Below are 19931 nucleotides of genomic sequence, written 5' to 3'. Positions count from 1 at the left end.
CCACTGTCGGACAAAGAACTTTACAAATGTCGGCGAGGTAATCAACGAAAAATTTCGGTTCAATGTATTCCCTCATGGCAGTGACCAAAGGCCAAACGCCTACTTCAATTTGAAACGTTTTGAAACGCCTACTTCAATGAATCATATGAAAGTAGCCTTTCCTTAGAAAATATATAAATGGGTAACTGGAGAAATAAACAAACATTTTTATTACGATTGGCTGACGCAAATTCAGCAGTACTCTTATTACAAACTAGCAGAAGTACCAGGCGTTGCCGGGCGGAGGGGGGTGGGGGGAGTATATAACGAATGCGTACTTGTATATATAACTGCCATTAATTGAAAAAGGCTTTTTTTGCCTAAAACACTTCCAGGCACTCACTGGTGAAGATCCATTCAGACATCTGAGAAAAATGGCAACACACAGACAGACAGACACACAGACACACACACAGACATCTCTCTTATGTAGTATATAGCTGGCATAAATGCAATTGGCACAATAATCATGGATATCAAATTTCACCTCTTTGCCTGCGGATGTAGTCCATTATCTTGTGCTCCCCCTCTCCTGGTGCACTTGCATCTGAAAGTATCACCTGGAAACCAAAGTATAGAGAGGAAGTATGCAGACGAATTATATGGGAAACTTGCAAGGCTAATTTTACCTACCTATGCATGCTTACAAATACAGGAAGAAACAAGAAAGAGCAATCAGAGATTGCAGACCCTTGCGAGGACATGTTTTAGTAGTTTTTAAAGCTTTTGTGTTAAAACAAAAGTAGCGACCGAACCACATGACCAATGACGTCATTTTTTTTTTTCTTCACAAATTTATCCTTAGATGACGCTCAAAAAAGTTCATCTTGATCGGATGCAGTATTGTACTTGTCGAATTATGAAGTCATAATAGAGGCACCTATGACATCATCATTAACATATGTTATTCCCCATGGAGAGTGCTTTACAATGAGTCATGTCTCAATTTTTTCTATGCAGTGCTTTCAGAGATATAGAGGTGCAAAGTTTTTCGTTTCTTTCCAAGATTTTTCATACCACGTGACCTATGGCTTCATAATTATCATAAAAAATTTATACAGGTGCACCTATGGTGAAAATTTCTTGTCAATCGGACCAACAGTTGCAGAGAAAATCATATTTATTCTGTGCGGACAAACAAACAGAAACAAACAGAGACTCAAATGCAATACCCTCTCCTCTGGTGAGGGTAACAATTTAATAACTAGAAAGCAGCTGAAAATGCAAAGCATGTCCATGTCCATTTGCATTCAGATGTCTTTTTCTTCTTGTTTGCTCAAAATAACAAAAACAGTTTAAATAAAAATACAAAATCAAAATTGATGATTTTACGCAGCCTTGACCTTTGAGCTTTCAATCACAAAAAAAAAATATATATATATATAAGGTTCTAGCTTTTGATTGATGAACCAATTCAGAGACCCAATATGCAAATTCTTAAAATTTAATGTCAATTGGATGAAAATTGGTGATTTTAAGCAAACTTGATCTTTTGATCTATATAAATAAATAAAAACCAATCAGCTTCTATCTTTTGATTGGTGAACCAATTCTGTGACCCAATAGGCAGATTCATAAAAATTCAGGTCAATTGGACGAAAATTGAAAATTTTATGCAACTTTGACCTTTGGATCCAAAACAAAACAATAGACTCCTACCCTTTGATTAGTGAACCAATTCAGTGACCCGATTTGCAAATTCTTTAAATGTCACGTCAATTGGGCGAAAACTGACGATTTTATGCAACGCTGACCTTTGACCTTTTTACAAAATTAATAATTTGCCTTCCACATATTATAATCACAAAGCTTTGTTGAAAATGTTACGACAAAACTCAAATGGTAAATGGATATTTCAGGTCAATTGGATGAAAATTGATTTAAAGTGATGCTGACCTTTGACCTTTTGACAGAATTATAAATTTGGTTTCTCCATGTTATCATAATAAAGCTTTGGTGAAAATTTGATGACAATAGCTCAAATAGTAAAAAGTATTGGCCCAGACAGACACACAGAAGTGATTACAAAACCCCATCTCCTACTGTGCACAGGGTGGGCTAATAATAATAACAACGAATGGCACTCATTAGAGCGCATACCTTCGCCAGGCTAACACCACCCCACCCCCCCCCCCCCCGCGCACCCCCCCCCCCACTCCGTTGCAAAACGTTAGAACACGTTATTCTATCCATGCAAAAAAACAATAATGAGACTCTCACCATATCTCTCAGAAAAGAGTTTCATGTGCCCACTTATATATTTCAACAATCAATCAGTGGAAGAGGTTGGCTATGTTAAACCTCTCGGCCTCACCATTGGTCACAATCTCTCCTGGGAGGAACAGGCATCAGCAAGCCTCCAAGGCCGGCTACAGACTGGGAATCCTCCGTCACACAAAAATAAGTCCTTCTTGGTAAATCTGAACTTATGTCGACTGAGGCCGCTCTCCACAACTCAATGGAATACTATTCTCGCCGAATAAAGCTCTCAAAATCATGGGAATCTCCCGCAAAGAAGCTGAAGCACAAAGCCTATCGTTCTCCATTCAAACATGGGTTAGTGGGCCTGTGTTTACCGCTTCTATTCTGGTCCTGTTCTTGTACTCTTTTAATCCTCCAATTCCACCCGGTTCCTCAGCGTTCCAAGTGTTTTTCCAGAAACTCCAGCCTTGTTAAACTCCCAAAATCCAAACTTTGTGCTCATCTGCACTTCTTTGTTGTTCATTTTCTGCTGTTTGTGGAACCACATTTCTGAGGCTATTCAATCCCACCCTTCCCAACAGGGCTTGAAGCATACAGAACACTACCATCTCATGTCATCCCCAATTATCTACAGGCAAACTTGTCTACCCCGAAACAAACTCTTACTTACATGTTACTTACGAGGTTTTGCACCTCTCGTATTCTCCTTCATTATGAATTCCTTTGCTCGCTATGTCCACTGTATATGTGTTGACTTTCCCCCTCCATCACACTACTTTCCTACATTATTCAGAAAAAGAAAAAAAAAAAAAACATTAAAAAAACCAATAACTACATATATATACATACACATATACAGTCATGTGAAAAAGTAAGTACACCCCATGTAAAGTTTTGACTTTTTCAACATATTTCAACATACAGCTATTTGATCTTCATTTCAACAATATTGATAGATAAAGGTGATATAATATAACAAATATCATGAAACATTTACATTTTGTAGTCCATTGTATAATGTAAATAAACATAAATGCAAATTTCGCATGTGGAAAAAGTAAGTACACCCCTACATTTATCACTACTTCAAATACCTAAAATTAGAATCAGGTGCACCAGCTCAGGTGCAAATGATTAGAAAATCGTTGGATAGGATCTTGGAGGAACCTGTCATATTTAAACCTGACATTTAGTTTGGTTTGGTCTTTGTTGTTGAAGTGTGTGGCGTCACCATGCCTAGATCAAAAGAGCTCTCTGCGGCCTTCAGAAAGAAGGTTATAGATGCCTACGAGTCTGGGAATGGATTTAAAAAGATCTCCAAACAATTTAAAATCAATCATTCGACTGTCCAGAAGGTCATCGACAAGTGGAGAAGATTCCAAACAACTGCCAACTTGTTCAGGCCAGGCCGCCCCAGCAAGCTCAGCCCGAGAGGAGACCGCAAGATGCTGAAAGAAGTCTCTAAGAACCCCAAGATGTTCTCACGGGACCGACAGGTAGCTCTTGCCACTGTTGATGTCAAAGTGCACGAGTCTACCATTAGAAAGAGGCTGCACAAATTTCATCTACATGGGAGGTGCAATAAAAAAAAAATTAAAAAAATCTACATGGGAGAATCTACATCTACATCTACATCAGGAGAAAAAAATCTACATCTACATGGGAGGTGTGCCAGGAGGAAACCTTCGCTGTCCAGAAAGAACATCAGGGCAAGACTAAAGTTTGGCAATGAACACCGAGGCAAAGACCAGCACTTCTGGAACAATGTGCTCTGGACAGATGAGTCAAAGGTAGAGCTATTTGGCCACAGTACCAGAAGACATGTTTGGCGAAAACCAAAGACAGCATTTGACCACAAGAACCTGATACCAACTGTAAAGCATGGTGGTGGAAATATTATGGTTTGGGGCAGCTTTGCTGCATCAGGGCCTGGGCAGCTCACCATCATAGATTCCACTATGAATTCTTCATTGTACCAGAGGGTGCTTGAGGATAATGTGAGGCAATCTGTTGGAAAGTTGAAGCTCAACCGAAGGTGGACCTTGCAACATGACAATGACCCTAAACATACCAGTAAATCCACCAAGGAATGGCTGAAAAGAAAGAAATGGAGGGTTCTGGAATGGCCAAGTCAAAGCCCGGAGCTAAATCCCATCGAGATGTTGTGGGGGGATTTGAAACGAGCTGTGCATGCAAGAAACCCCTCAAACATCGCACAGCTGAAATAATTCTGCATGGAGGAGTGGGCAAAAATTTCTCCCAGTCGATGTCAGAGACTGGTAGACAGTTATAAGAAACGCCTACTTGAGGTTGTTTCTGCCAAAGGAGGCAATACCACCTATTAGAACCAAGGGTGTACTTACTTTTTCCACATGCGAAATTTGCATTTATGTATATTTAAATTATACAATGGACTACAAAATGTAAATGTTTCATGATATTTGTTATATTATATCACCTTTATCGATCAATATTGTTGAAATGAAGATCAAATAGCTGTATGTTGAAATATGTTGAAAAAGTCAAAACTTTACAAGAGGTGTACTTACTTTTTCACGTGACTGTACGTATACAGACTTGGCATTTAATATGGAATATTTTTTTTGTGGGGGTGAACTTACTTTTCAAGATGACTTAGAACCAAAAGTTCATTGGAATTATGTTGAAATTATTCTAGATTTTGTTAATGTGACGTTTAAAAGAAACAAAAAACACATTTGACATTTCAAAGCAAATAAATTGATCCTCGAAAGTGATGTAAACTGATATCGAACTCAATTCACGGACAGTACTGTGTTAAACTTCTGTACGTTTTCCAGAAGTATCTCTTTATTTTGCACATTAGCCAAAAAAAATTTCAACAAAAACAAAAGCTAAATTATGACTGGGATTACGGAGAGTAAAATTACAGTTCAGTACTTCGTGTAACCCCCACGAGCATTCAGGAGAGCACGTACACGTTGAGGCATGCTGTTCACGAGATTTGCCAAGGTTTGGACAGGAATCGCTTGCCATGCAGTGACAATAGTCTGCTGCATTTCATGCACAGAGGCAGGCTGCTGGTCCAAGTGGTCGATTTGATGTGTTAATTCTGCCCACAAGTTCTCTATCGGATTCATATCCGGGCACATGGTAGGCCACTCCATATGCTCTACACCAGGTTCAGCAAGAAAGTGTTGGATCATGCGAGCACGATGAGGCCGTGCATTGTCATCTTGGAAGACAAAGTTTGCTCGAAAGGCTGCACGAGCAAATGGAAGCAATGTTTCTTCCAGAATGGCCCTGTACTTGAACTGGTTCAGGTTTCCATTCAGAACAACCAGGTCAGTTTTGCCCCCTGCATGAAAAGCAGCCCAAACGGTCACCCCACCACCTCCAGCTTGGACTCTTGGCACTATACAATCTTCATTGTGGGCTTCATGCACTTGTCTGCGCACTCGGACGTGGCCATCTGTGACGATAGACCAGAAATCTAGACTCGTCACTGAAGGTCACATGATTCCAGTGTCCTGGCTGCCATTGACGGTGGGTGCTCTCTGGCCCACTGCAATCGGCGCTGGCTGTGTTGTCTGGTCAGGCGTGGCTTTCTCAGGAGACGCCTGGCACGATAGCCTGCTTGAACCAGTCGTTGGTTGACTAGTCTTCTGGATACAGGCACATTTGTCAGTTGATGCCACTCAGCCCTACGCCGATTAGCTGACTTGGTACGGCCATTGCAGACTAACCGGTGCAGCTGGCGATCATCTCTCCTTGTGGTTCTGCGTGGACGTCCTGGCCTCGGTATTGGAGTAGAGACACCCCTCTGAGCATTTCATTTCAGGATCTTTGACACCTGACCTTGAGTGATGCCATACTGCCGAGCAATAGCACGCTGTTTCATGCCAGAAGTTCATAAAGCCACCACTCCATGACAAACAGCATTATCAAGTTGACGAACCATCTCCAGAGGAAGCGGCAATAACTTTTGTTGGCGTGCAGCAGTTGTTTTCCACTAATACAGAACGCAACAACCCTTGTATACCCGATTGTGAAGCCAATCGTCAAATGTACCTGTCCTTACATTTTGTCACGCCACCTGTGATATAATCCTGTTATTGACTTCTTGCTGCGAAAGACATTCAGTGACATGGTTCTTTCAACAAAGACATCACCGAAGGGTAAAAAAAAACTCACCAGATTGATATACTGAGTTCAGAAAGTAAACCCAAATCAAGAGAAAAAAAAAATTCCATATTAAATGCCAAGTCTGTACATATTGTCACGTGGTCCCGAGCCGATTAATATCAGCCGAGATGAACAGCCGGGGAGCTTTTATTCCCGAGCCGAGTAGCCAAATATATAGCAGTTATTTTACACGTGCGGGATGAAAGGATGCGAGATGCTTATCTTGGGACACCGGTTTATTCCCGAACCCAAAACCATGCAAACAAGACAACGAAAATACAACAATAAGGATTTAATATAAACAAGCATTCTGAGTATTGCGCTGCAATACATGTCCCCTACCAAAGTTCAAAGTGCCATAACTTTGTCAAAAATGATCGAATATGCAAATTTATGCACGGTTGATGCTGGTTTTCAAACTTGATCTGAGGTATGCTGAGACACGTGTGTCACGCCTCACCTCGTTGATAAGCCCGCAACGTCGCTCCGTGGAGCAGCCTGCACGTATTGCACTGTGTGAATGATATAAATACCAACTCACGGTCTGAGGTACTAGCGATTCAAGAGATATCCATTTTTAAAAAATATTTTCGTTTAATTAACGATATCTGCCAAACCACGTGCCCTATCGCAAATTCCAAAAGGACATTTTAGTAGACTGACATGCTGAACAGATCTGTGAAGTTTCCCCTCGATTGGATCAAAAATGAGGGAAGAGCTCGGTTTCAAAGGTTCATGCTTAAAAACGTCATAACTCTGAAACCATGTGATGCATGACATCATGCTCGCTGACTTTTTGTTCGTAATGCGTATGCGATTCTGCCTGCAAAGTTTGGCCTCGATCTGTTCAGCCGTTGCAGAGAAAAAGGGGTTTTCGTGTTTTTACGAAAAACAATATGGCGGGCGAACCACGTGACCTGTGACGTCATAATTAACATTAAAATATTCTACAGACAGAGTGTCTCCCCCCCCCCCCCCCCCCCCCCACTGTGAAAATTTAATATCAATCGGTCCAATTATTGCAGAGAAAATGGTTTTTAAAGGAAATTAAAACGTAAAATCGCACTGAGTTAAGGGGCATCAGAATTATCAGAATTACCAAAGTTTAAAGTGCCATAACTTTGTCAAAAATGATCGAAACGTCGTGAAGTTCGAACTTCATCTGTAACTTATCATGAGGAAACCATGTACCAAGTAATTGAAATCATTAGCATTAAGAGTTTGGAAAAAAAAGTCCGGAAAACTGTTCGTTGCGTGACGGACTGACAGACAGACGGAGTGCAAACCTATAGTCCCCTCCGGTGCACACGGGTAGGGGACAAACAAGCATTCTGAGTATTGCGCTGCAATACATGTCCCCTACCGACAGTGTCGTCCAGAAAACTGTTGGGGAAATTACCAAAGTTCAAACTTGATCTGTAACTTATCATGAGGAAACCATGTACCAAGTTTGAAATCATTAGCATTAAGAGTTTAGAAAAAAAGTCCGGAAAACTGTTCTTTGCGTGACGGACGGACAGACTGAGGGACGGAGTGCAAACCTATAGTCCCTTCCAGTGTACACCGGTAGGGGACTAATAATGCAAGGGGTAAAAATGTCGAAATAAACCTGAGGTAAAAACGAATTCCTCGAGGTACCTCACACAGACCAACTCAAAGACGGACACACAGGGAAAAATATAAAATGCCTTTTCTTAATGCCGGCACTTAGCTCACCCAACGAGTTATTTTGGTGAGGTCGGCAGTGCAAGGTGATGACTGCTGACAAAATGCCCACGCGTCGAAGCACCCCAAATGGCGGCGGTGCCGTGCGTCAAAAACGCCCAGGTGCGAGGCAAGGAGGAGTCAAGACGGCCTCCTTTCGATTCTTTAGCCTGGCAAGCACAACGCGGCCCCAGCTCCCCCCACCTCAAGCCCAGCAGTCACCAAACCTCATTTGTAATTGTTGCACCAGCTCTCTTCAAAAGCGCACCAACACAACCAAAAATGGCCAGCGTCTTGTCCGATATTAGAGTCCATGACCAACCAAGCGCACTCTTCTTCTTTTCCCCGGTCAGCCAATCAGGCCGCTTCCCTCCCTTTTCGCCCCACCCACTACTTGGTCCAATCACTTCCCTCAGGGCATGGCCTGCCAGCTTAATTGACCACCCCCCTTATTCTCCGCCTCCGGTGGGTGGGGCTTTCGCCTATTAGGTCCATTAGGGGCAGGGCATAGTGTCCGGGAACCTGTTTGCTTTCAGTGGACGGTTTTTATGGTTTAAAGGTTGCTTTCATGGTTGGCCTTGTCAGTAAAAATGTAAAGATTATAGAGGGAGGGAAAGCACGCATGAGAGAAAATTGTCCTTAATCCATACCACTAATTAGCACAGTTTCCCTACTCGAGTACATCGAGATTTCTCCTGCGCGTCCACGGTCCATGCCACAATTAAATAGTGATACCTTTCCTACGGTTGTCTTTCACTTTCACCTACCCCCCACAAATGTAACAACACGCACGCACGCACACACACACACACACACGAGGAGCGGGACTCACACATAATTTTTCCCATCCTGGATCATTGGTCAGACGATCTGCAATATAATAGCGAAGACATTTGGCAAGATTTGCCATAAATTCCGTGCCCTGTGAAAGAAATGAAGGCACACATAAAAAAAGGCCCAAAGCAGTACACGTCATCATAAACACACCCTATGTGACAAGAAAACAACACAACACGATGACCATCGTCTTACAGGAGTGATACAGTTGTGGTCAAACCTCTCTTTGATCTCAGCTGGGGGCAGGTAACCACCTGAAAAAAAAAAAAAAAAGGGCAGGGGAGGCAAGAAATTAACCTGACAACCTTCAGATCATTTCATCAATTTCAATTTGAACTTGAAGCAAAATGAATAATAGCTTTGGATATATTGATGTAGACACGTGCAAATGGTACGAGGGATTAAATGTTGTTAATGCAAGTTGACTCAAGGCCGATTATCATCACCGCTATTTTGGCATTAGATTATCCAATCAAATTTGTTTTAACCTTCATGATAAGGACGTGAGGGATAAACATCGATGAAATTTCAAATGAGCCCACATATAAAAAGCAGGAGGCTGGAAGATTAAACCTATTGTTCCATGGTGCGATTATCCAGCAAAAGATATGCACTCCGTAAATTGCAGCATTTAGAGTCGTGGTACCAGGCAGATAAGGAGGGGGGAGGTTTATACCTGACAAAATGACAAAATAATTATACCCACCTTTGCTGAAGATTTCCTCTCTCATCTTTACCTTCTCTTCTGCCAACTCGATGCTTTCCTTTGAGGCACGAAAGCGCCTGGAACGCTGCTGGTTCATTTTGGCACGTGGAGCCTGTGAAAAAAAAGTAAAAAAAACCAGTAGTAAGCAAACAACTCAGTTTGTAAGAAACAACAAGCGTTACGCCTAGGTCCTCCATCGGTGAAGTGATGCGAGTTGACAAAGTGGAAGACGCAAGGCGGCAATCTTGGATTTTGACGTGGCGACCCAATTTTCAATAGCGTTCTTCCTTATGCCTAGATACACCCACACACCAGATTAGAAGTTGGTACTTCGCTTATTTTTCAAGATATTCCGATCACAAGGTTCAGACATACATGGCGGTGGCCATCTTGGATTTTGACGTGGCGACCCAATTTTCAATAGCGTTCTTCCTTATGCCTAGATACACCCACACCAGATTAGAAGTTGGTACTTCGCTTATTTTTCAAGATACTCCGCTCACAAGGTTCAGACATACATGGTGGCAGCCATCTTGGATTTTGCCGTGGGTTGCTCCCACACACCAAATTAGAATTCGGTCCTTCGCTTACGCACGCACGCACATACGTACGTACGCACGCACGGACGGAGGGGAAAACCATAGCCCACCTTTCGCTCCGCGGTGCGACGGGGGACAAAAATACCCAAATTAATGTTTAAGAGTGGACAAATAATGCAACATTTGGCGTTGGCTTGAATAGGTATTGTAAATGCTTGAAACCTTGCCAGACATGAAAATTAATGTTGAAACAGATACAAGAACAGACAGAATTAAGTCAATCCAGGACTCCTCGTGAAGCAATTGAAGGGAAAGTTGTTGAGAAACTTTGGAATGAACGAGAGCGCACGCAAGAGTGCATACCAAGATAATCCGGAGCATCATGGCCACAAGTCACCAATGGCTGCACCAAAAAAATAAAAAATGCTCTGCAATAATTTCCTCACAAAAAAACCCTCCAATACCAGTCTAAAGATTGCACCAACATTTTTTTAAAAAGAAATAAATAAAACCATTTACTTATAAAATTTGGGATCGACCATTTGATTTTCAGCATAGTGTTTCTTGGTTGGGCAGGTGTATTTTATTGCTCCATTGCGATAATTTTTTTATTACTCCCTCGTGATTAAAATCGCTATTTTGCTAATAACCTCTTGAATAATTGCTAATAATCACTATTAAATGTCTGTGTTCCTCTCTCTGGGGGGTGACTCCTGCCAAATCATTATTGTTCATTTGCGCGTCTTGGTAGAGAAGCCATATTCATAGTAATTGGCAGTAAAATAAGCACTTAATTGGGTCATTTCACAGTGATGCCTTTATATCCATGGAAGGCCGAAGTGGGGCAGACCAGCTCTGAACTACATCGACATGTTGAAGAAGGATAGATCCTGGAGATAGAGGAACTGCACACAGCAATACTTGATCGAGAGGAATGGAAGCTGAGGATCAATGTCATTTGGGAGAAGGCGAAGAAGGGAGAGGGGGAGGAGGAGGAGGCGACAAAGGAGGAGATGAAGAAGGCAAAGATGAAGAAGTAGGAGGAGGACGACTAGGAGGAGCAGCCTTAACATAGAAATATGAGTTAAACTTTTGAGGTTGGAGGGGTGAGGCAGAATATAGGAGGTAGCTGTGTGATCCTGAAGTTTTGTTATGGACAGTGTTGGCAAGTCTTCTTCTTCGCATTTCGAATGCAGCACAGGACTGCAGGTAGCATCATTGACTGAGGACGCGATTGTGCCGCTGATGCAGTGCCCTCATTACCAGTAAACTGGTATTTATTTTGCCGCCCTCAGAAGGATGACAGGCTGAGCCAACCCCACCTGGTGTTAATTCAATGGCTGACCGGGATTCAAACTCAGCACACTAGGATCCTAAGCCAGCCACCCGAACAGTGAAGCCAACACCAAGCTTGTTGGCAAGTCCATGGTGTTTGACAAAATAATGAATGCGGAACAAGGTGAGTGAGGTCCTGAAACAGCAATGTGACATCAAGGGCACGGTGGAAATACGAGTCAATAAACCATTCAAGATCCTCTCTGCTACAGGATGAAACATCGATAAAGTAGTCCAGGCAGCAGCCAAATAATTCTGGTGTGGGACTCTCCAACTGGTCCAAAAATTGTTGCTCAATGTAACCACCAAAAATATTTTCATATCCGAGACCCATTTTGGCATGCCCGAAGATCCTCTCATTAGGAATGACAGTGTGCAGGGGGATTTGATTTCCATGGTGAATAACAATTTGCCTCTAAAGGGAAACCTGAACTGTTCGATGTTCATAGGTTGTAAGTGGTTAATCACAAGTTATCGCAGTAACTGGATTTTTACCTAACATGACCTCTGACCTAAAAATGTAATCAGTTCACGTTTGCATTATTATACACACCTGCACCAAGTTTGACTAAGATCCCTTCAGCCGTTCTCAAGTTATCGCGATAACAAAAACCTATCATGGACGGCTGGATGGACGGCCACACGGACAATCCGAAAGCATAATGCCTCCGGCGACTTCACCATAATTCTTCTTCATTTCTTCTTCATCATCTTCTTCATTCATAATGCCTCCGGCGACAAAGAAAATCAAGACTGAGCATATATAAATGCAAAGCATTGTCAGGGAACATAGATTGCAGTAGATCTGAGACTGAACAATCTTATATTAAACCAGACCTGCATTTGGATACACTCGCACATTCTCAATACAATAGCCTCTCCTGGCCCTTTGAGAACAAGCGAGGCTTACGATTTACAAATGATCATAATTACACTTGACAACAACCAACACAAACACATCTGAAAGGTGACTTGAGAGCAGTCCGACTTACCACACCATCGATCGCCATATAAAGTAGTCTGCGGGGGCGCACAATGCGAATCAACCTGTCGATGTACTCAAAAATAGCAATCATCATTTCATCCTCGTTCTTAGGAGCAGGCCTGCATGTGAAAACAGCACAAACAATAGCTATAACACAAAACATTGGTCCCTCAAGTTCTGTTTTACATCCATGGTTGTCATGCTTTTGGTGTAACTCAGATCAGTACACAAGATAGCACTCCAAAGAGACCATGCGAGCTAACATAGGTATGCGGGGTGGGGGAAACGCGCTGAATTGAAAACATTTTAAAGGTCAATTAAAGGCTTGGCGAAAGAGGGTGGTAAAGTGAGGGGTGGTGAGAGAGGATAGCAAAGTGAGGAGTGCTGAGAAGGGGTGGCAAAGTGAGGATGATGAGAGTCTGGGGGAGTGGAGAGGGTGGCAAAGTGGGTGGGAGAAGAGGGTGACAAAGTGGGTGGGAGAAGAGGGTGGCAAAGTGGGTGGGAGAAGAGGGTGGCAAAGTGGGTGGGAGAAGAGGGTGGCAAAGTGGGTGGGAGAAGAGGGTGGCAAAGTGGGTGGGAGGAGAGGCTGGCAAAGTGGGTGGGAGGAGAGGCTGGCAAAGTGGGTGGGAGGAGAGGCTGGCAAAGTGGGTGGGAGGAGAGGCTGGCAAAGTGGGTGGGAGGAGAGGCTGGCAAAGTGGGTGGGAGGAGAGGCTGGCAAAGTGGGTGGGAGGAGAGGCTGGCAAAGTGGGTGGGAGGAGAGGCTGGCAAAGTGGGTGGGAGGAGAGGCTGGCAAAGTGGGTGGGAGGAGAGGCTGGCAAAGTGGGTGGGAGGAGAGGCTGGCAAAGTGGGTGGGAGGAGAGGCTGGCAAAGTGGGTGGGAGGAGAGGCTGGCAAAGTGGGTGGGAGGAGAGGCTGGCAAAATGGGTGGGAGGAGAGGCTGGCAAAGTGGGTGGGAGGAGAGGCTGGCAAAGTGGGTGGGAGGAGAGGCTGGCAAAGTGGGTGGGAGGAGAGGCTGGCAAAGTGGGTGGGAGGAGAGGCTGGCAAAGTGGGTGGGAGGAGAGGCTGGCAAAGTGGGTGGGAGGAGAGGCTGGCAAAGTGGGTGGGAGGAGAGGCTGGCAAAGTGGGTGGGAGGAGAGGCTGGCAAAGTGGGTGGGAGGAGAGGCTGGCAAAGTGGGTGGGAGGAGAGGCTGGCAAAGTGGGTGGGAGGAGAGGCTGGCAAAGTGGGTGGGAGGAGAGGCTGGCAAAGTGGGTGGGAGGAGAGGCTGGCAAAGTAGGTGGGAGGAGAGGCTGGCAAAGTGGGTGGGAGGAGAGGCTGGCAAAGTGGGTGGAAGGAGAGGTTGGCAAAGTGGGTGGGAGGAGAGGCTGGCAAAATGGGTGGGAGGAGAGGCTGGCAAAGTGGGTGGGAGGAGAGGCTGGCAAAGTGGGTGGGAGGAGAGGCTGGCAAAGTGGGTGGGAGGAGAGGCTGGCAAAGTGGGTGGGAGGAGAGGCTGGCAAAGTGGGTGGGAGGAGAGGCTGGCAAAGTGGGTGGGAGGAGAGGCTGGCAAAGTGGGTGGGAGGAGAGGCTGGCAAAGTGGGTGGGAGGAGAGGGTGGCAAAGTGGGTGGGAGAAGAGGGTGGCAAAGTGGGTGGGAGGAGAGGGTGGCAAAGTGGGTGGGAGGAGAGGGTGGCAAAGTGGGTGGGAGGATAGGCTGGCAAAGTGGGTGGGTGGGAGGAGAGGGTGGCAAAGTGGGTGGGTGGGAGGAGAGGGTGGCAAAGTGGGTGGGACGAGAGGGTGGAAAAGTGGGTGGGAGGAGAGGGTGGAAAAGTGGGTGGGAGGAGAGGGTGGCAAAGTGTGTGGGAGGAGAGGGTGGAAAAGTGGGTGGGAGAAGAGGGTGGCAAAGTGGGTGGGAGGAGAGGGTGGCAAAGTGGGTGGGAGGAGAGGGTGGCAAAGTGGGTGGGAGGAGAGGGTGGCAAAGTGGGTAGGGAGAGAGGGTGGCAAGGTGGGTAGGGAGAGAGGGTGGCAAGGTGGGTAGGGGGAGAGGGTGGCAAAGTGGGTAGGGGGAGAGGGTGGCAAAATGGGTGGGAGGAGAGGATGGCAAAGTGGGTGGGAGGAGAGCATGGCAAAGTGGGTGGGGGAGAGGGTGGCCAAGTGGGTGAGAGAGAGGATGGGAGAGAGGGTGACAAAGTGGGTGGGTGAGAGGGTGCCAAAGTGGGTGGGGGGGGGAGGAGGGTAGCAAAGTGGGTGGGGGGGGGGGAGGAGGGTAGCAAAGTGGGTGGGGGGGGAGGAGGGTAGCAAAGTGGGTGGGGGGGGGAGGAGGGTAGCAAAGTGGGTGGGGGGGGAGGAGGGTAGCAAAGTGGGTGGCGGGGGGGAGGAGGATGGCAAAGTGGGTGGCGGGGGGGAGGAGGGTGGCAAAGTGGGTGGGGGAGAGGGCAGAAATGAATGAGGATTGAGATAAACTGATCATTTCAGGAATACCGGTACCTTTGGAATATCAGTAAATTAAAGCCAAATAAATAACCGGCTTATTTGTAAATATACATTGTTGATGCACACAAGCAGTTTAAAGATAACTTATGAACTTCATCTGAAAAACGATCAAATTATACATGAGTAATAAAATACCACACACAATATTTCCTTTAACAGGTTTCCAATCGACAAAAAAAACAAATCATTAAATACTGGCCGTTATTTAAAACGTTTAACTCACTTGTCTTCAGGATGTGTGCAAGGGTGAATGATGCCATTCATATCCAAGTAGAGATTGTCAAATTCCACATCATTAGGGTTTGGCTTGGTTATGTCCACAGGAATGGTCACATTCCCATCTTTGATTTTCTGAGGCTGCAAAACAAATAAATAAAAGATAAGTGGTACAGATTAAAAGCAAAACAAAACGAGAGTAAATGTAGCAGAATGGAGTGTAGAATAAAAGTAAACAAGACCGAAAGTCTAACAGCGCTGTAGCCGGGCTGGTAAAATATTATAAACCACAATCACAGTCGCTAATGCTGTTTATTTTTTTTATTATTATTTTTTTTTTTATTTTTTTTTTTTTTTGTATACAAGATCGAGGCTCGTGAAAGAGCGAACATTAATCACACAGAAAGACAAACAGACACACAAAACAAATAACATCGGGAGCGGTAGACAAGATGGGAAGAGAGGGGGAAGGACACAAACACAACATTTGAGAGCAGGGACCGAGACACATGGAGATATCGAGAGAACTGTGGGAGGGAGAGGGCTTTGGGGGGGTGGCATGAGAAGGGGGGGGGGGGGGTGGGAGAGGTATAAAACATATGGACACTGCCAAGACTTCCAGGAAAGAAGTTGGAATTTCAAACAAGGTGGTTATAGGTTATAACAGGTTATAACAGGTTATAACAGGTGACAGGTTATAACATTAAACAAAGAAATTTGGAGGAATCCCGACATCCATGAGGTAAGTTTTACTTACAGAACTGAGGGAAGATCTACTGTAATCTAGATTATACCCCACAAAGGATGGGTACGTACCCGTTGTGTTGGAAGAGATGTAACGCCAATGCTTTCGATATTTGATGGTCATTTTAACAATCGGTTTGTTTATGTTTCACACTGAATGAAAAACGTAGAGGTAGAGCATGGCGATTGTGATATATGACAGGTTAGACGATATGCTCGGCATATTAATCAAAATGGCAGTGTGTGGAGAGTCAGCCGCCGTAATGACATCAGACGTTATCACATCACCCTGTCATGTGACCAGATCCTCAGCTCTGATTGGTAAACGTTTGAGGGGACACACATACATACAGACAGACGGACAGACAAACAAACACTGTTCTAATCGTCCTTGTCGACCAAAATCGAATCAAATCGTCCTCGTCAGACACCAAACCGGTCCACCAAGTTTCGTCCAAATCTGTCCATAACTTTTTGAGATATCCTGCTATGTTTAGTTTTTGGCCCTATCTCTCAATGGTGAAGAATCACTTAAAAAACTTATAGTAGACAAATCCGAATCCGGATTTTCACCAAAATCTAATCATTTCGTCCTTGTCACATACACTAAATCTCTGCCAAATTTCGTCCGAATCGGTCCACAACTTTTTGAGATATCTTGTTCACAGACAGACAAACAGGCAGACAGAGACACAGGGGTGAAAACATAACCTTCATCCACTTTTGGTGGTGGAGGTAACAACAACATGACACAATTGAATGTTAAGGATAACAAATTTGGATAACGCATTATCTCACTGAGACTTAATATGTGTTTTACATGTTTCAGATGATCTTCACCTTTGAGTAATTTCCTTTCACTAGTACATATTATTATTAATAAACAGTATTAATCTTCAGTGAGTGGTCTTTCATCTTACTGTAATTCACCAAAGGTCTGTCCGTCCATCCGTCCATCCGTCTGTTCCCAGGTACCGCAAAAACGGCTGAACCGATTCGCAACGAAATTTTGGGTGGGTAATCCTGGGACCCCCTGGAGTAAAATAGGCTATATTGTTTTTCCAATTTTTTTCTCCAATTTTTCAGGTTTTCCAAACACGATGGAATAATATTTACCGATATGAACAGTGACGTGGCTTTGATTGAAATTCTACAAATAGTGTTTAGATTTTGATGATTTGCGTGTGATATGATTTAACGGATGTTTATATAAATCGTTTAAAATAATTTTTAAAAAGCCTTCAATGTCTGATATTTTGCCATTTTATTTGGGCCTCCCAATTGAAGCCCCATCCATAGGGCGGGTGCCGTTGCTAGCAATAATAATGGAGCTAAGTTCGTTCATATGGTGTTGACTTAGTGGTTAGGGTGCTGGCTTGGGATCCTAGGATCCTGGGCTCGAATCCCGGTCGATCACTGAATTAACACCAGGGGGGGGTTGACTCAGCCTGTCATCCTTCCGAGGTCGGAAAATTGAGTACCAGTTCTCTGGTAATTCCCTGTGTGTCGCAAGAGTCGACCAACAGGGTTGGTGGCAGGTAGGGCATCCGGCCATAAAACATTGCTTCAAAAAGGGGACCGCGGTGCCCGAAAAAGGCCAACCCCTGCTCTGCGGGGAAAAATGGCCTCGAAAGGTGGTGGCGAAAGGTGGTTCGTTCATAATCATATGTAGCAGCACAAGGTTGTGGGGTAGCGTCATTGGCTGTGCTGCTGATGCAGTGCCCCTCTGTACCGTACATCAGGGTGCCGGCGATAGCTCGCCTACTCCTCGACAAGGACACTATGGGGTCTTTAACGTCCACCAATTGATGCCAGCAGACAGGACGCCCGGCTTAACGTCTATTCCGGCTAAATATAAACACGAATGAAATACTCGCCACTGCCGGCACAATTAACCGATGACATCTACTATAGGCATAATAATAATAATAATAATAATAATAATATAATAATAATAATAAATGACGGTAAACGTCACCGGTCGTGGCCATGTGCTCTCCCTCATATTACTGCCAATTCCATCATTTAATGAAATCAAATACTGTAAACCGAGGAATCCATTTTAAATGTAATCTTCACAGCATATAGAACCCGCGCAAACCGGCGGCAAGCCGAGGCCTCAGGCCTAGTGTTGCATTGAGATCGAGCAGTTTCGCCTCAAACTGTATAAGTGGAGACAATTAAACAAATAATCAAAGCACACAAACCTTTTCCTCCACACAATGGACGACGATCGAAGGGTATTTTCTGCTCAGCCATCGAAAGAAGGCTGGGACTCCCATGGAGCCTAGAACGGATAGCACTGTTTCGGATAAGCTTCCGCACAACGCTAAACCAAACCGCACTGTAGGTATTACTATTGCAATCCATGTTGTTCAACTTGGAAGCTGTTTATTATTATTATTATTATATACCCACCCAACATGTAATTCACTATCTAAGTAATCGCTGCTGTGAAATTGGTTATTTACAGAGAGGTCGAGGTAAAAAAAATAAAAATAAAGGTGGTCTCTGAGCTTATACACCGCCAAACGATCGCACTTTGATTTGCACTTCCCGACGTTGGTCAAACGGTGTCCTCATGCCCAGTCACGTGCTCGTGGATATGCTGAGTGATCATGAAAATCTGTGGCGTCTTCTTGCTTGCTTTGGCCAATTTGGGGTGTGTTCCAATACCAACTAGATGGTATTCAAGGTATACTTACCCCGCGCAGTCAACTTGGCACGAGGCAACTCTTATGTTATTTGAAGGTTTTTGTTTTTTCTTTGATACAATATGGCTGCCAGACCATTATAAAATTTATATTCTCTAATATAATTGTTCCGTAGATCACGCTCAATAAATTTCAACCTGCTTGGGATAAGCGTTGTACTTGTCGAATGAGGACGTTGTGGCGGACACAAAAGCCCACTGGCGTGGTGACATCATTCCACGCACCAAGTGGGCGGTGGCCACGCCCGAGGGGTAGGCGTGGCCTCATGATATACACCGGGCGACCAGCCCGGAGGAGTTCAGTGTTACAGTGTAGTCTTACAATAAAGACGTTTATATGTTACCGCTTGTCCGCTTCCTCCTTGCTCACAAGCAGCGCGCGTAACGCCGCGCTTTACTGGTGACCCTCGACGTTGGATCTGCCGTAGCGATCCTTCCGAACACGACGCCATTGCAATGGCCAACGACAAGGCAATGGCGATTAAACTTCCCGAATTTTGGGAGGCCCAGGCCGAAGTCTGGTTCGTTCAAGCCGAAGCCCAATTTCAGCTTCGGCGCCTCACCAACGACGACCTGCGCTACTGCCATGTCGTCGCCTCCCTCGGGCCCGGCACGGCCGCTCGAGTTGTGTCCGTCCTTCGCCACCCACCGGACGGCCACAAGTACGAGGCACTCAAGCGGCTACTCCTAGCCACGTTCGGCCTCACGGACGACGCACGGGCCGATCGCCTCCTGGATCTCCCCGAGCTCGGTGAGACGCGCCCGTCGGTCCGAATGGACCATATGCTGTCACTGTTGGGCGACGAAGCCCCCGGTTCGCTATTCCGGGCGCTTTTCCGTCGCCAACTTCCAGCGCAGGTTCGCCTCGCGTTGGCCGGGACCGGGCTAACGGAACCCCGAGCATTGGCGGCCGAGGCGGACAAGTACTTCGCCGCTTCGGACACGCGGGCGAGCGTTGGCGTGGCCGTCACGGCCTTCGACGCTGATGTTCCACAGCATCATCTTCTACAGCACGCTGAGGTTCAGCAGCATGCTGATACGCACCTCGTGAACGCCGCCACGCCCCGCCCACCGCCGCGGCGAAAACCGCCACCGCGGGGAAACCCGTCGACTCCACCGGCCTGGCGGAGCCAGCCGCGCTCCTCCAGCTCCACCACCTGGTGCTGGTTCCACGCCAAGTTCGGCCACGAAGCTCGGCGGTGTCATCCGCCGTGCTCCTTCAACGGGTCGGGAAACGCCCGGGCCGGCGCTCAATTGTGGCGATGAGCGCCGGCCGTTCGAG

The 19931-nt window shown here is 45.3% G+C and overlaps 1 protein-coding gene across 4 annotated transcripts in view; it reads right to left on the bottom strand.

Annotated features, from left to right (window-relative positions):
- Positions 1–18413, bottom strand: part of XRN2 (5'-3' exoribonuclease 2) — a 141960-nt gene extending 123547 nt beyond the window's left edge. For 3 of the 4 annotated variants that reach the window (XM_078786899.1, XM_078786901.1, XM_078786902.1), the window contains exons 1-7: positions 18144–18391; positions 15200–15333; positions 12519–12630; positions 9653–9764; positions 9142–9200; positions 8942–9031; positions 527–599 (exon numbers count right to left, since the gene is read on the bottom strand). In XM_078786899.1, coding sequence (XP_078643025.1) covers positions 527–599; positions 8942–9031; positions 9142–9200; positions 9653–9764; positions 12519–12630; positions 15200–15333; positions 18144–18218 — 655 coding nt within the window. In that variant the 5' untranslated portion in view covers positions 18219–18391. Of the gene's footprint in view, positions 1–526; positions 600–8941; positions 9032–9141; positions 9201–9652; positions 9765–12518; positions 12631–15199; positions 15334–18143 lie in introns of all 4 variants that reach the window. The other variant, XM_078786900.1, reaches the window with a different exon arrangement.
- Between the last annotated feature and the right edge of the window lie 1518 nt (positions 18414–19931).

The sequence above is a fragment of the Myxine glutinosa genome, chromosome 11 (assembly GCF_964187855.1).
Source record: "Myxine glutinosa chromosome 11, kmMyxGlut1.1, whole genome shotgun sequence".
In the NCBI taxonomy this organism is placed as follows: Eukaryota; Metazoa; Chordata; class Myxini; order Myxiniformes; family Myxinidae; genus Myxine; species Myxine glutinosa.
The sequence above is the reverse complement of the archived record's forward strand: the minus strand, read 5'-3'. Positions and strand labels throughout refer to the sequence as shown.